Here is a 13,996-nt window from a genome sequence, read left to right as displayed (position 1 = left end):
CGCCACCACATGAGGGCAACCTCAGACAAGTAAACGCTAGCGATGTTTACTTTCTTGGCATCCTCTGTGATGCTCATGGCTGCAAAGTACTGGTCCAGTCCCCAAAGGAAATTCTCGACATCTTGGGCTGACCTTGACCCTTTGAACTTCTCCGGTTTAGGGATGTCGCCCAAGGCTTTGGGTGCAACCGTGGCCACGCCACTTCCAAACGCAGCTTTGCACACCAACAGCTCGGTCTTGAGCAGTTCGACCTCCCGCTTTAATGTTGCCACCTCAGAATCGGAACCCTCGCTCTTGAGTTCCTCGACTTCCTTCCTTAAAGCTACTACCATGGCTTCTAAGGAATTACCTCGATCCGTCGTCTTCACGTCCAGCCCATTGAGTGAATCCTGAACATCATCCTTGATAGAATCCAAGGATTCTAGCTTGTCGAGATCCAATGATCCAAGCCTTTCAAGGTCTACGGACTCTAGCGTGTCCAGCACTCTCTGGGCATCCGCCATGGATCCTTCGAGCCTAGTAACCTTCTCTTGGAGGGACGCGAGAACATCTCTCGATGGTGCTCTCTTCTTTCCAGCATTTCGGGATTCATTTCCCTCGGAAGCTCCCGCATCGCCATGTTGTGGTGCCATCTCAATTAACAAATTAAATTGAACGAGTTTTAAGTAAATGGAACTTACCCGGTTTCGTATCTTCCACCAAACTCGGTCGAAATGATCGTTGCTTTCCCACAACGACACGCTCTGATACCACTTGTCACGGGGCTAGACTGCTGCTAGCAAGCTCGTGCGGTCTTAGACGTTTTCAAGGTCGAAAATCGACTAAGTGACCCGAACCTTCACTAAGCTAGAATGCTTAGAACCCAAAGGAATTGGGGAAACAAAGAGATGGGCACCCAAAGGAAGAAGAGAGATTTGAGAGTGAATACTAGTTTGTATTTCTCAACTTGAGGTGTGTAAATGAAGGGGGGGTGAGCCTCCTTTTATAGTTGGAGTTCCCTACAATGAACGGTTGGGATTAAAGTACATCAATGGCTAAGATGAGAGCTCTACACTATTTACAACAAGTGGGCAATGAGTTGTCATCATTATCTTCTAAGATAATGCTAAACAATTATCATGTCTCCAAGGTGGATTGGGTCAGCTCACTTGGGTCTTCTAGAAGGCCCAGAACGTGGCAAAGATAGTCCCTGGCAGCCTGGAATGAGTTTTTCTCGGTCATGGGCTGGCGGTCCGTGACAAATACCTCTGGATTGGAGGGTATAACGACCATGACATAATTTTATAATACTAAATTAAAAATCTTTAATAAAAGAAGTGAAGTAGAGTGACACTAAACAAAGTAGGTATAATTAATATCAGAATTTATCATTAGTTCCTCACCATGAGTTCTTGGAGAACTCAAATCTGAAAAACTGGATCGCAAGAGAGGGAAGAATGGGAGAATGGAGCCGCAGCGTTATCCCTATAGTCAGAGGCCTCTGTTTCCGTTACGTTACCAACAAATACCTCGGCACTACCGTCATTGTAAGAAAACGAAACAAGCTCATCGTTCATTTCATTTCAAATTATCGTTTCTGGGCTTTATTTTTTACTTTTGGATTCGGGGGCAATGGCTGGGAACTCTAAAAGACTTATGGCCCCAGCATGCTCCCAACATTGTGCATAACAGGCAACGTGCTGTTGGTGGAACGCATTTCGACCCGGACCGGCAAACTTCGACCCGGTGACGTTGTGATCCTACGGTCGCCCGAGGCTCCGAGGAAAGTTGTCTGCAAACGGCTGATGGGAATGGAAGGTGATCAAGTCACCTACGTCGTCGACCCCAAGAACAGTGATAGATGCAAAACTGTCGTGGTAGTATTTCTTGGATTCCCAGTTTTTCTATCTTCAGTGAGTTTAAATGTTTTTTTCCCCTTTTTGTGAATAGATTCCTAAAGGGCATGTTTGGGTAGAAGGAGATAACATCTATAACACAAATGATTCGAGGAATTTCGGAGCTGTTCCTTATGGCCTTCTCGAAGGCAGGGCTTTTTGGACGGTTAGCCTTTCACTCTCATCTTTCATCAGTTTTTCATGCGCTCGTCAAGGGATGTAAACGAGCCGAGTCGAGTTCGAGTATTGTTGAGCTCGACTCGACTCGAAAACTTTGAAATAGAGTTCGGCTCGACTCAAAAATTCACGAGCTTAAAATTTTTAAGCTCGACTCGAACTCGAAATCTTGAACTGAAGCTCGTGAGCAGCTCGAAAAGGCTCGAAATGAAGAAAAAAAATTCTTAAAATTTTCGAGCTACTCACGAGTTTTTCGAGTCGAGTATCAAGTAGCTCGTTTCGGCTCGTTAAGAATTCGAGTCGAGATCGAGTTCGAGTCGAGTCCATTCGATCCGAGTATTTATCGAGCCTTGACCGAGTCGATCTCGAGTAACTCATGATCTATCTCGTCTCATTTACAACCCTACGCTCGTCATTACCCAATTTTGACGAGCTCTTCTAAGTTGTTTCTAGTTATTGCCTCGTAAAGATTTCGGAACCTTGCCACCTAAACTATGCCTACTTTGTTACCCAATATCTTATATACGAATCATATCTATTTAAACTATAATAAGTTCAGAAAATTACTATTATATATTAATTATATTAATAGAAACTATAATAAAAAAATACAATTATAATACAAATATATTTTATATAATTCACTATTAATATTTTAAGATATAAATTATGAATTTTATTTATTTTAAATAATTAAAATAAATTATTAAAAGTAATAAATTATTTTTTTAAGGATGTTAGTATTAAATTATTAAAATAACATATAATACATAATTGAGTGGAGCCAATCCATTAGTAAGGATAAAATTATAATTTGCTTCCAAACGTAAAGTTTAAAATGAAAAAGTCAGAAATCTTAGCTTTTACGGTTGGTTTGAAACCATCGTTCCACCTATTTTTTTTCATTTTATACCCGTTTGAATTGATTTTTCGGTTAAAACGGAGTTTTTAACTAAAAGTGATTTTAGAAAGCATTACCAACATACCCATAGAGATTTAAAATTTTATGATAATTAAGAATTTTATGAGATTTAAAAAATTAAAAAAAATTATTTAAAGAATTACAAGAAATTAGAAATACATGCCTACATGTTAAGCATTTATTGGGGATTATAGATTTTTATGTATAGGGTGAATACACAATAGTATCTATTAAAAAAACTCTCAACTATTTGATGTTGAGACCTCGCATCCATGCACACGAAATGCTCGAATTCATAAAATTAAAAAAACGAAAACTATATTCATAATATTAAAAATCACGTATAATTGATACCACTTATTTTATAAAATCATTTTTTAAACAATTGGTTGAAAGCTCTTTCTAAAAGATCATATAAAAACACTAAATGAAAAAACTATATTTATAGTACGCGTTTACCAGTTGAAATGGTTGACGCCCCCGGTTTCCCACTTCACATTCCACTATCCCATTGGCCACACTCACTAAAAGCCATATCATCAACATGTTCCACTTGTGCTTGTGTTTATCCGGGGTGGTAGATGGGTTGGTAGAAGACAATCCAGTCATTTATCGTATTGCAGATTCAGTGCAAAGGTCGATGAGACCAAAGAAAAGGTGCCACACTACTCGAGATCGTCGTTTAAAGACGTCTTTTTCGGTTATCAAGTTGCAGCCGGTTTCCGGTGATCAATGATAGGTTGAAATGTGCATATAAGCATGTCTCCGAATCCAAACCTATCATCAGCTTGATAGTTTCAGTGTATCATTACTCTAGCTAGCAATGTTTTCAAAATGCATCAGCAGTTTAATCATTGCCATAGTTTGTTCCGTTTTACTTACAGCACAGTATGCAGAACCGAGCTTGGAGGTTGAAGTTGAGGCGATTCGGGCATTCAAGAGATCTGTCACTCATGACCCTTTGGGAGCACTTGCAGATTGGACGGCGGCGAATCATCACTGCAACTGGTCTGGGATTGCCTGTGACCCTTCCTCGAGTCGAGTCATTTCGATCACCCTGGTTGAAATGCGGCTCAAAGGGGAGATATCTCCATTTCTTGGAAACCTTTCAAGCCTCCAGGTTCTTGATTTAACTTCAAATTCATTCTCCGGTCATATTCCACCTCAACTAGGACTATGCTCCCAGCTCACTGATCTAATTCTTTACTATAATTCTCTGTCGGGTCCAATCCCACCGGAAATAGGAAACCTTAGAAATCTGCAAACGATGGACTTGGGCGATAACTTTCTGAACGGAAGCATCCCCGACAGCATTTGCAACTGCACTTCCTTGTTAGCTCTAGGTATTATCTACAACAATCTCACAGGAACAATCCCAAAAAACATAGGAAACTTGGGTAATCTTCAAATCTTGGTAGCATATAGAAACAGTTTGGAAGGTTCAATACCTGTTTCCATTGGCATGTTGGGAGCTTTGCAATCTTTAGACCTAAGTGAAAACCATCTTTCCGGAGTAATACCTCCGGAAATAGGGAATTTGTCAAGTTTAGAATATCTTCTGCTTTTTAATAACTCGCTGACGGGAGAAATCTCATCAGAACTAGGTCGTTGTAGGTCACTTGTTAATCTTGAACTCCACACCAACAAGTTCACGGGAGCCATTCCTCGTGAGCTTGGAAAGCTGGTTCGGTTACAGACTTTAAGATTGTATAAAAACAAGTTGAATTCCACAATTCCTCTTTCCTTGTTCCAATTGAAATCATTAACCCATTTAGGACTCTCGGAGAATGAGTTGATTGGAACGGTACCAGAAGAGGTTGGATCTTTGGCCTCGTTACAAGTGCTGACCCTGCATTCCAATAAGTTCAAGGGATGGATTCCTTCATCAATAACCAACTTGACAAATTTGACATATTTGTCACTGAGCTACAATTCTCTCACAGGAGAACTTCCACAAAACCTTGGATTGCTTTATAATCTAAGGAACTTGAGCCTGGAAAGCAATCATCTTGAGGGATCGATTCCTCCAAGCATTGTCAACTGTACCCATCTTCAGGTTATATCTTTGGGTTTTAATAATATAACAGGGAAAATTCCATCAGGTTTAGGGCAGTTGCCAAATTTAACATTTCTATCTATAGGGCCAAATAGGATGTCGGGTGAAATCCCTGATGATCTCTTCAACTGCTCAAATCTTCGTCTTCTAAGTATAGCAGAAAACAATTTTACTGGATTGTTAAAACCAGATATCGGCAAACTCTTTAATCTCCAGGTTTTGAAAGCTGGTTTCAATTCATTTGTTGGGTCAATTCCACCAGAGATTGGCAATTTGAGTCGACTTGTGACCTTAACCCTTGCTGGAAATGGTTTCACAGGCCAAATTCCACCAGAATTATCGAAAGCCTCTCTTCTTCAAGGGCTCTCATTGCATGATAACGCTCTAGAAGGTGCCCTACCTGAGAGACTATTTGAACTGAAGCAGCTTACTTATCTAGACTTGCAGCACAACAAAATAACAGGTTCCATTCCGAACGTTGTCTCAAAGCTCGAGTTTCTTACATACCTCAACCTCAACAACAACAAGCTCAAAGGGTCCCTTCCAAATAGCATGGAACGTCTATATCAACTTTCAACATTGGATGTCTCTCACAACCATCTCACAGGATCGATTCCTAAGTCCATGTTTGAAGGGATGAGAATGATGCAGCTGTTTCTGAACTTCTCCAACAATTTCTTAGAAGGAAGTATTCCAGATGAGCTGGGTAAGCTGGAAATGGTGCAAGCCATTGACATCTCAAAAAATAACTTTTCAGGAGTCATTCCTACGACAATTAGAGGCTGCAGAAATTTGTTTTCTCTAGATCTTTCAGGAAATAAACTTTCTGGTATCATCTCAGCTGAGGCATTTGCTAAAATGGATATGCTTAGAAGCTTGAACCTTTCAAGAAATAAATTAGATGGTGAAATTCCAGAAAACTTGGCGAAATTGAAGCATCTAAGCTCCCTGGACCTTTCCCAGAATCAACTTTGGGGTAGCATTCCAGAAAGCTTTACCAATAGTTCCAGCCTGACGCATCTCAATCTTTCATTCAATCAACTTGAAGGCCACGTTCCAGAGAACGGCATATTCAAAACTATCAACTCGTCAAGTTTGGTAGGAAACAAAGCTCTCTGTGGAAACAAAGTTCTCAGGTCATGCAGCAAGAGAAGTTCAAATCGTTTTTCCAATAAGGCAATAATAATTCTCAGCATCCTTGGAACTGTTTCAGTACTACTAATCCTAGTGCTCGTAGTTTCATCCCTCCTCTGGCGTTGCAAAGAGAGGAAACCTGTCGAGTTGGAAAACCCAGAACCAGGGTTCACACCGGCAGCTCTAAGAAGGTTTGATAAAATGGAATTACAAAATGCAACTAGATCCTTCATCGAAGATAACATTATTGGAGCAAGCAGTTTGAGTACCGTGTACAAGGGTCAACTGGACGATGGCAAGCAGATAGCAGTAAAGATATTGAATCTACATCAGTTCTCCAAAGAATCTGATAAGAGCTTTCACAGAGAAGTCAAAAACTTGAGCCATTTAAGGCATAAGAATCTGGTAAAGGTACTTGGGTATGCATGGGAAAGCCAGACACTAAAGGCTATCATTCTTCAATACATGGAGAACGGGAGTTTAGAGAGCGTCATACATGGTTCCATGATGGATTATCATATCTGGACATTATCTAAGAGAATTGATCTTTACATCGCAGTCGCTAGTGCATTGGATTACTTGCATTCTGGCTATGATTTCCCCATTGTGCATTGTGATTTGAAGCCTTCAAATATACTTCTCGATGGAGATTGGGTTGCACATGTTAGTGATTTTGGAACAGCTCGCATGCTGAATGTTCATCTCAATGATGGAAGCAGCCTTTCGTCAACATCAGCATTTGAAGGCACTATTGGCTACTTGGCACCAGGTAATCTTCAATTACTTCAACTTTATAATGCACTTATTAATTTCTCCAAATGCCTGAAAATTCTCCAAACCTGCAATATTTTCAACAAACGTATTTAGAAAACAGAGTTTTAACAATCATGGTCTCCCATGCTGCATATAATCTAGTTTCAACTATAAACACCGGAATCCCTTCATATCTTTCGACGGATCAAGTGCTATTCAAATTATCATGCTTGAACAATTATAATACTATAAACATTTCAAAGCCTGAATTACTGAAACATTACTCTGCGCCTCTTCAGAATTCGCATACATGAGGAATGTTACAACTAAAGTCGATGTGTTCAGCTTCGGCATGGTAGTCATGGAGTTCCTAACCAAAAAAAGACCAACTGGACTCATGGAAGAGGATGGGCTGCCAGTTAGTCTTCAACAACTAGTTGAGAAATCCCTTGCTAGTGGAACCAAAGAGGTCCTTAAAGTTCTGGATCCTATGCTAGCAATGAATGTTTCCAATGAACAAATGGAAGCAGTAGAAGACCTCTTTAAACTAGCCTTGTTTTGTACCTCCCCTAATCCTGAGGAAAGACCCAACGTGAAAGAGGTTTTATCGATCCTTTCCAAGCTAAAAGCAAAATACTATGAAAATGAGGACATAATCTCATGAAGAATCGATCACCCTGCTGCCTTGGAGATGCATAACAGCAGCAAGCTCATTGCATTCTAATGTATTGGTAGGATTATATTATGCAATAGCTCTTCTATTGAGCAGTTTCAATTTCCTCAATCTCAAACTGTCGTTTCAGTTAACTCTTCAGAAGTGAGAAATGGAAATGATTGCATCTTTGTTTGTCTTTTTTTTTATAGGAATCTTTGTTTGTCTTTATATTCCATTAAATTGTATATATCAGCAAGTCGAAACAAATATACAAATAAAATGATAATATTTTCAGTTGTACAAAACAAAAAGAAAGCACTTTTACAAATCAATTATTTAGGTGTTTGTTTTTACAGAGGTAAAATGTCTACAGTCTGTGGACTACAACTGCAGGCATATGTAGCAGAAGAGGTGGACCAAAAGTCTGCAGTCTGCAAGAATACTGTTTGTTTTTTAACGTCTGCAGACTGCTAAAATGAACTGAAATATAAATAAACTAATTTTTTAAACTTAAAAAGTTTTACAATACTGAGATTTAAATAATTTTAGTTTTACAATACTGAAATTTAAATAATCTATACAACTACAATAATAAATTATTTAAAATAAATCAATCCATATTTTAAAATAAATCAATCTATACTAATAAATTATTTAAAATAAATCAATCTATACAACTACAATAATAAATCAATCCATATTTTAAAATAAATCAATTCATACTAATAAATTATTTAAAATAAATCAATCCATACAACTACAATAATAAATCAATCAATATTTTAAAATAAATCAATCCATACTAATAAATTATTTAAAATAAATCAATTCATACTAATAAATTATTTAAAATAAATCAATCCATACTAATAAATTATTTAAAATAAATCAATTCATATTAATAAATTATTTAAAATAAATCAATCTATATTTTAAAATAAATCAATCTATACTAATAAATTATTTAAAATAAATCAATCTATACAACTACAATAATAAATCAATCCATATTTTAAAATAAATCAATCGATACTAATAAATTATTTAAAATAAATCAATTTTTATTTTAAAATAAATCAATTCATACTAATAAGTTATTTAAAATAAATCAATCCATATTTTAAAATAAATCAATCTATACTAATAAATTAATTAAAATAAATTATTTTAAAATAAATCAATCTATATTTTATAATAATTTGTTTTAAAATAAATTATTTTATAATAAATTATTTTTAAAATAAATTATTTTATAATAAATAACTTTATTAAATTATTTAAAATTATTTTAATAAATAATAATATTTTATAATTATTTTTGAAGAGGTTTAAAAATCTCTGAAGACATATTTCATCAAGAAAAGTTCATGCATATATTAGAAAAAAAAAATTCTTCTAAAAAATAAACGGTCTGCGAATTTTAAAATCTACGCGACACATCTAAGAAGTTTGAAGATGGTACACAGTAAAAACAAACTAGTTCTTAGCGTCTCCTCTTACAAGCTGACATGAAATGGTGATATGCAAAACCTTCAGACTCAATGGAAAAAGAAATAAATCCATTGAATAAGAATTCTAATAATGCCTCAGGCTCTCAGACTTTAGGTGGATCAATCTTTAAAAACTCATCTATGGAAGAAGGGAACTCCAGGCATTGAAACCCACAATCATCACCATTCTCAAAAGCAGCTTTCCTCATGAGCAAGAAAGCCAGGCTCAAAGGCTCACTACCATTCCTCAAGAAATATCTAAACCAACCTTCCATCCTTTCCGCTTCCTTCTCACACTTTGGCCCTTTAATCCCAATAATCTTCTCATAAAACCCACACTCACATCCACAAGAATTCCCTCCACAAACAACAGTCTTCTACTTCCCCCTTTTCTGGGTTTCTTCAAAATTATCAGATAAACCCAAAAGTTGCATCAAATACTCGATTTCATCCCTATCTTTTCTTATGGGGGAATCTGGTGGGTTTATCTGAGGTTGGGTTTCATTTGTTGGAAGCAACTGTGGACTGGTGAAGAAGAAGAACAGATGAAAGCTTGCGGGGGTTCACTATCTTCGACAGTGTTGCTAACGTTGGTATTGGAAGGGTAGGTTAAGTGCAGGCAAAGCGGTGTGCCCAAAGATTGTGTTGGGGTAGGATTAGTTTCAGGAACATGGGATGGGGTTGAACTGGAGTGGCCTGAATCTGCTTGGTTTTCTTCAAGTTTCAATCTTTTCTCAACCTGTAAGAATTTGGAAGGAAAGAAAGTGGGGAATCAGGATTCAAATAAAAATAAATGCACATATCTGTAAATTGTAAGCGGCTAAGAGCTTCTACCATTTAATACCTGTTTGAGAGAGGAGAAGAAGTTGCAGTGTAAAGATGGCGGTCGCATAGTAGAACATAAAAGAAGGTTTTGTTAGCCTTTGCCTCTAAAAGACTCAAATTTACATTAATATTTGTATAATTCACATATTTAATCATTAAATATTATTTTAGTTTAATTTTGATAGTATTTACTTTAAAGACTAATAATTATTTAATAATAAACTATTAAACATCTTTATTGACAGGATATTTGAATCTAAAACGTTTAGAAAAACAATAGTTCTTTTGATCACCGACTAAGACTCCGCATATAATGTCAAAGTTTCGCTATCGTTAAGAACTGAACCAGACGTTTAAGATGAAGCAGAGGTTGAAGGTTCGATTATGTCATCCATATCAGAATCTTCATCTGTGCTTTGTTCAATGGCATTAGCTTCTTCAGAGGATCTAATCCACTCCAACTCCATAGCAGCTTCTTTCATTGTGGGTCTTTTCTTGCCATTAAGATTCAAGCACCTCTTTGCTAGCTTAGCAACTGCTACAATCTCTTCTTCGGGACCATCGTTCATCACCATTGGATCAACAATGTCGAGCAAGGAATTCTCCTTCATCGACAGTAGAAAGAAGTTCACCAAGCTTCTCACCACTTCCTCTGATTGACTTGAAGAGATGGGTTTTTGTCCTGTTATAAGTTCAACAAGGACAACTCCAAAACTATACACATCACTCTTTTCTGTAAACTGACTAGATCGAAAATACTCAGGATCCAAATATCTGAAAGTTCCTTGTACTCGAGTGGTTACATGTGTTTGCTAGATCGCAACCGATTTCGAAGTTCCGAAATCCGACACTTTTGCTCTGTATTTATCATCCAATAGTATGTTGCTGGATTTGATGTCTCGATGATAAATGGGGATGGAAGCAGCAATATGCAAGTAGGATAATGCATTGGCGATTTCAATCGCAATTCGTAAACGCATTTTCCTTGTGAGAGGGAGCTCTTCATTCGGCTCGTGTATGAGTTGAGACAGTGTTCCATTAGGGACGAACTCATAAACCAACAAAGGGACTTTTGTCTCGAGGCAACATCCTAAAAGCTTAACCACATTTCTATGGTTAATTTGTGATAAAATCATCACCTCGTTGATGAGCAGTTTAAGCTCATTTTCATCTAATTTATCGTCTTCCGCCATTTTCGACTTCTTGATTGCTACAATGCTTCCATCTGCCAGCATTCCTTTAAACACAGTTCCTTGACTTCCTCTTCCGAGAATTCGGTTCTCGTTATAATAATCCGACTCCTTTTCCAACTCCTTTGAATCAAACAACTTGATTTTCTCAACATTTCCTTCGTTGTTGGACAATTGCTGCTGCAGAAGTAAGCCTCCATTTCTTTTGAAATACTTCTGCTTCAATTTGATGTCGTTTCTTCTCTGTATTAGTTTTTGCAAATGCCATGTAACAAGTAGCACAAGTATCGTCCCAATGCTAGTGCCGCAACCTATAATGACAGGCAAATTCTGAGATCTTTCGACCTTTTTGTTTGAAGACTTTGAAGAATTGATAAAATCTTTGGGCTTGCACGTATCTTCCAACCTTGAGTATTCGTACCGAGCAGGACATGACGACGAACAGTTGTTACCGGGAGCATTCAAGCAAAGCATGAAACAATTCTTATATTTCATATCCACGCATTTACCGACCTTTGTGGTTAATGAAATGAAAAGTTAGAAAAAAATTAATTAAGAAATATCAAGACAAATGAAAGTTTTAATGGGATACCTTGGTATATATCAGTGGAAAGATAACCATAGTCCTCAACGTTATCCGAGCTGCAAACACATAGATGCACTTGGCTCAAGCTTGTCCAATCATATCGACCATCGGGGCTACAAAGGGTGCCTGATTCTTCTCCCAACTCGTAGAGCCCTCGTTTTGGTGTACCCCATACCAGTGTTGTGGGAACGTGTGTCCAAGCACAACTAGTTGTTGTGTTATTGGGTGTCAGAGTTTGCCTCGATTGAGTCGAGAAAACGCATGTCAGCAATGAAAGCTGAGCTGCATGATCTGTTGTTGCCATTGCTAGGACGAAACCGTGTGATGTTTCCAGCAAAAGAACTGAGACCCGGGGGAATATTAGTGGAGCAACTAACAGTTGAAGTCATAGTATTGCCACAAGGAGGTTGCTTGCAACCATGAATACGAGTACCATGATTAGAGCCAAGTAGAAAAGTAGCCGAATTGCCACAACCTACGAACATGAACCTGTTGAAGATATGTGAGAAGAAAAATGGGGTGCCTCCTAGGTTACCAATGGCACTAACCCTATTATTATTATTATTTTGATCTTTTCCAGGGCACGGAATAAGTTATTGAATTGTTGACAGTAACTATGCCATCGTAAAACGAAACATTGAGAAGTTGCATATTGATGCTACTGATGAAAGGTTTCTCCCCATCAGCAGTTCTGTTGCAAGTTACTTTGAACCATTTACTCCTATAACATCCCACTTGAATTCCAAATGGGAGTGGAATTTCAACATCCCCACATGATTCTTTACAACCAAATTTGTATGCTACTTCATAAGGTGGTTCAACTTCTACTACAGGGCACAGTGAGACTGCATATAAAAACAGTACAGCACCAGTTAAAGATCAATCAAAGGCATATTGTCATAGAATCTACGAGATTATGATAGTAAAAATGATAACCTTCCAAATCGCATGTAACGGGATTTCACTCGAGTGCTGCAGGAACATGCGTAGTATGGATAGTTATATCTGATAACTGGGTGGAGTAATCAGACATGAAGTAGATGTGCATCTCTTGCTGTATTCTTTTTCCTCGGGGCTCATTATCTCTATCATGGACCTCAAGGCTATAGTATAGAAAGTGAAGTTTTTAGGAATCGCGACGGAGCAGCCACAGAAGTTCGAAGAAATAGGGTCGAGACATGTTTGCTGCAGGCAGACAATAATGGGATCGGTTTGATTGTTTAGAAACAAAATGGCCAAATAACCGCAACCTACTGATTCGAATACGTTGAATTTTCTTGCGAAGACAAATGGACTGCCTTATAGGTTGACACTAGCAGGAGAAGTAGTGTCATTGTTTCCTTTACCGTCGCAATTCAGATAGATTACTGAATTGTTGACGGTGATGTTGGGAAATTAAACGAGTAATTTCCCTATAACCAGATTAGTGAGAATGCAAAATAAAAGCGGAATAATAATACCCGAAATTGATAACGGAGTTTGACCAATTATGCCTACATCTTCAGACTGATGCAGATCTTTTGCTAAAGGGAGAAAATTTACAGGTGTTTACAACAATTTTCCCATGCCATTTAGCAATCATGCTGCCAATTTTCAACAATTGTTGCTGCCAACTTATTGGTGTAATTGCTGCCAACTTATTGGTGTAATTGCTGCGAACTATCAATGCAACTTTCGGTGCATATTCAAAACCAATTTTCAACAATCTCCCACTTGAAGACTGATTTTAATTTGTCTTCACACCTCGATCAATACAACAACATTTCTGGTCTTGTTACTCTAGCATGCCAACTGAAGCTGAACACAACTTCAGTTTGTCCGTAGTCACCGTCTCTATTAACATGTTTGTCGGATTTTGAGCTCTACTAATCTTTTCAAGTTTCAAAATTTCATTTTCCAAAAGAGACCAGATAAAATGATATCGCAATTGTATGTGCTTCTTCCTGGAATGAAAAGATGGATTCTTCGCTAGATGGATAGCACTTTGACTGTCGCAATACAAGACATTATTTTCTTGTTTCTTGCCTAACTCTTCCAAGAAACTTTGGAGCCAAACCGTCTCCTTACTGGCTTCCGTAACAGCGACATATTCTGCTTCAGTTGTAGAGAGAGTAACTATCTTCTGTAGTTGAGAAACCCAACTCACTGTGGTACCTCCTAGAGTATAGCCATACCCTGTAGTGCTTCTTCTGATGTCAACATTTTCGGCTAAGTCAACATCTACATAGCCTGTCAGTATTGTATCTCCACCTTTGAAACAAAATGCTTTGTTTGTGGTACCCCGTAGATATCTGAGGATCCATTTGACTGCTTCCTAGTGTACCTTGCCCGGAT

At 37.7% G+C, this 13,996-nt stretch overlaps 3 protein-coding genes and 1 pseudogene across 3 annotated transcripts; 2 read left to right on the top strand and 2 right to left on the bottom strand.

The window, feature by feature from the left end:
* Window positions 1–1,373: 1,373 nt before the first annotated feature.
* On the top strand, window positions 1,374–3,709 carry LOC120217452 (mitochondrial inner membrane protease subunit 1-like). The gene is made up of 5 exons (XM_039214544.1): window positions 1,374–1,526; window positions 1,632–1,856; window positions 1,930–2,040; window positions 2,505–2,556; window positions 3,555–3,709. The coding sequence occupies exons 1-5, from the start codon at window positions 1,437–1,439 to the stop codon at window positions 3,707–3,709; spliced, it is 633 nt and encodes a 210-aa protein (XP_039070475.1). The 5' UTR covers window positions 1,374–1,436.
* A 32-nt stretch (window positions 3,710–3,741) lies between these two features.
* LOC120218184 (LRR receptor-like serine/threonine-protein kinase FLS2) lies at window positions 3,742–7,769 on the top strand. Its single transcript, XM_039215157.1, has 2 exons — window positions 3,742–6,932; window positions 7,216–7,769. Exons 1-2 carry the CDS (start codon window positions 3,797–3,799, stop codon window positions 7,578–7,580), a joined length of 3,501 nt encoding a protein of 1,166 aa, XP_039071088.1. The 5' UTR covers window positions 3,742–3,796; the 3' UTR covers window positions 7,581–7,769.
* Window positions 7,770–9,067: 1,298 nt separating this feature from the next.
* LOC120217664 lies at window positions 9,068–9,971 on the bottom strand. Its single transcript, XM_039214737.1, has 2 exons — window positions 9,906–9,971; window positions 9,068–9,800 (listed from the first exon to the last, which is right to left on the bottom strand). The coding sequence occupies exons 1-2, from the start codon at window positions 9,951–9,953 to the stop codon at window positions 9,546–9,548; spliced, it is 303 nt and encodes a 100-aa protein (XP_039070668.1). The 5' UTR covers window positions 9,954–9,971; the 3' UTR covers window positions 9,068–9,545.
* A 220-nt stretch (window positions 9,972–10,191) lies between these two features.
* On the bottom strand, window positions 10,192–12,710 carry LOC120217441 (annotated as a pseudogene).
* Window positions 12,711–13,996: the final 1,286 nt, after the last annotated feature.

This window comes from Hibiscus syriacus, unplaced genomic scaffold (assembly GCF_006381635.1).
Source record: "Hibiscus syriacus cultivar Baekdansim isolate YM2019G1 unplaced genomic scaffold, ASM638163v2 tig00000773_pilon, whole genome shotgun sequence".
Lineage (NCBI taxonomy): Eukaryota > Viridiplantae > Streptophyta > Magnoliopsida > Malvales > Malvaceae > Hibiscus > Hibiscus syriacus.
The sequence above is the reverse complement of the archived record's forward strand: the minus strand, read 5'-3'. Positions and strand labels throughout refer to the sequence as shown.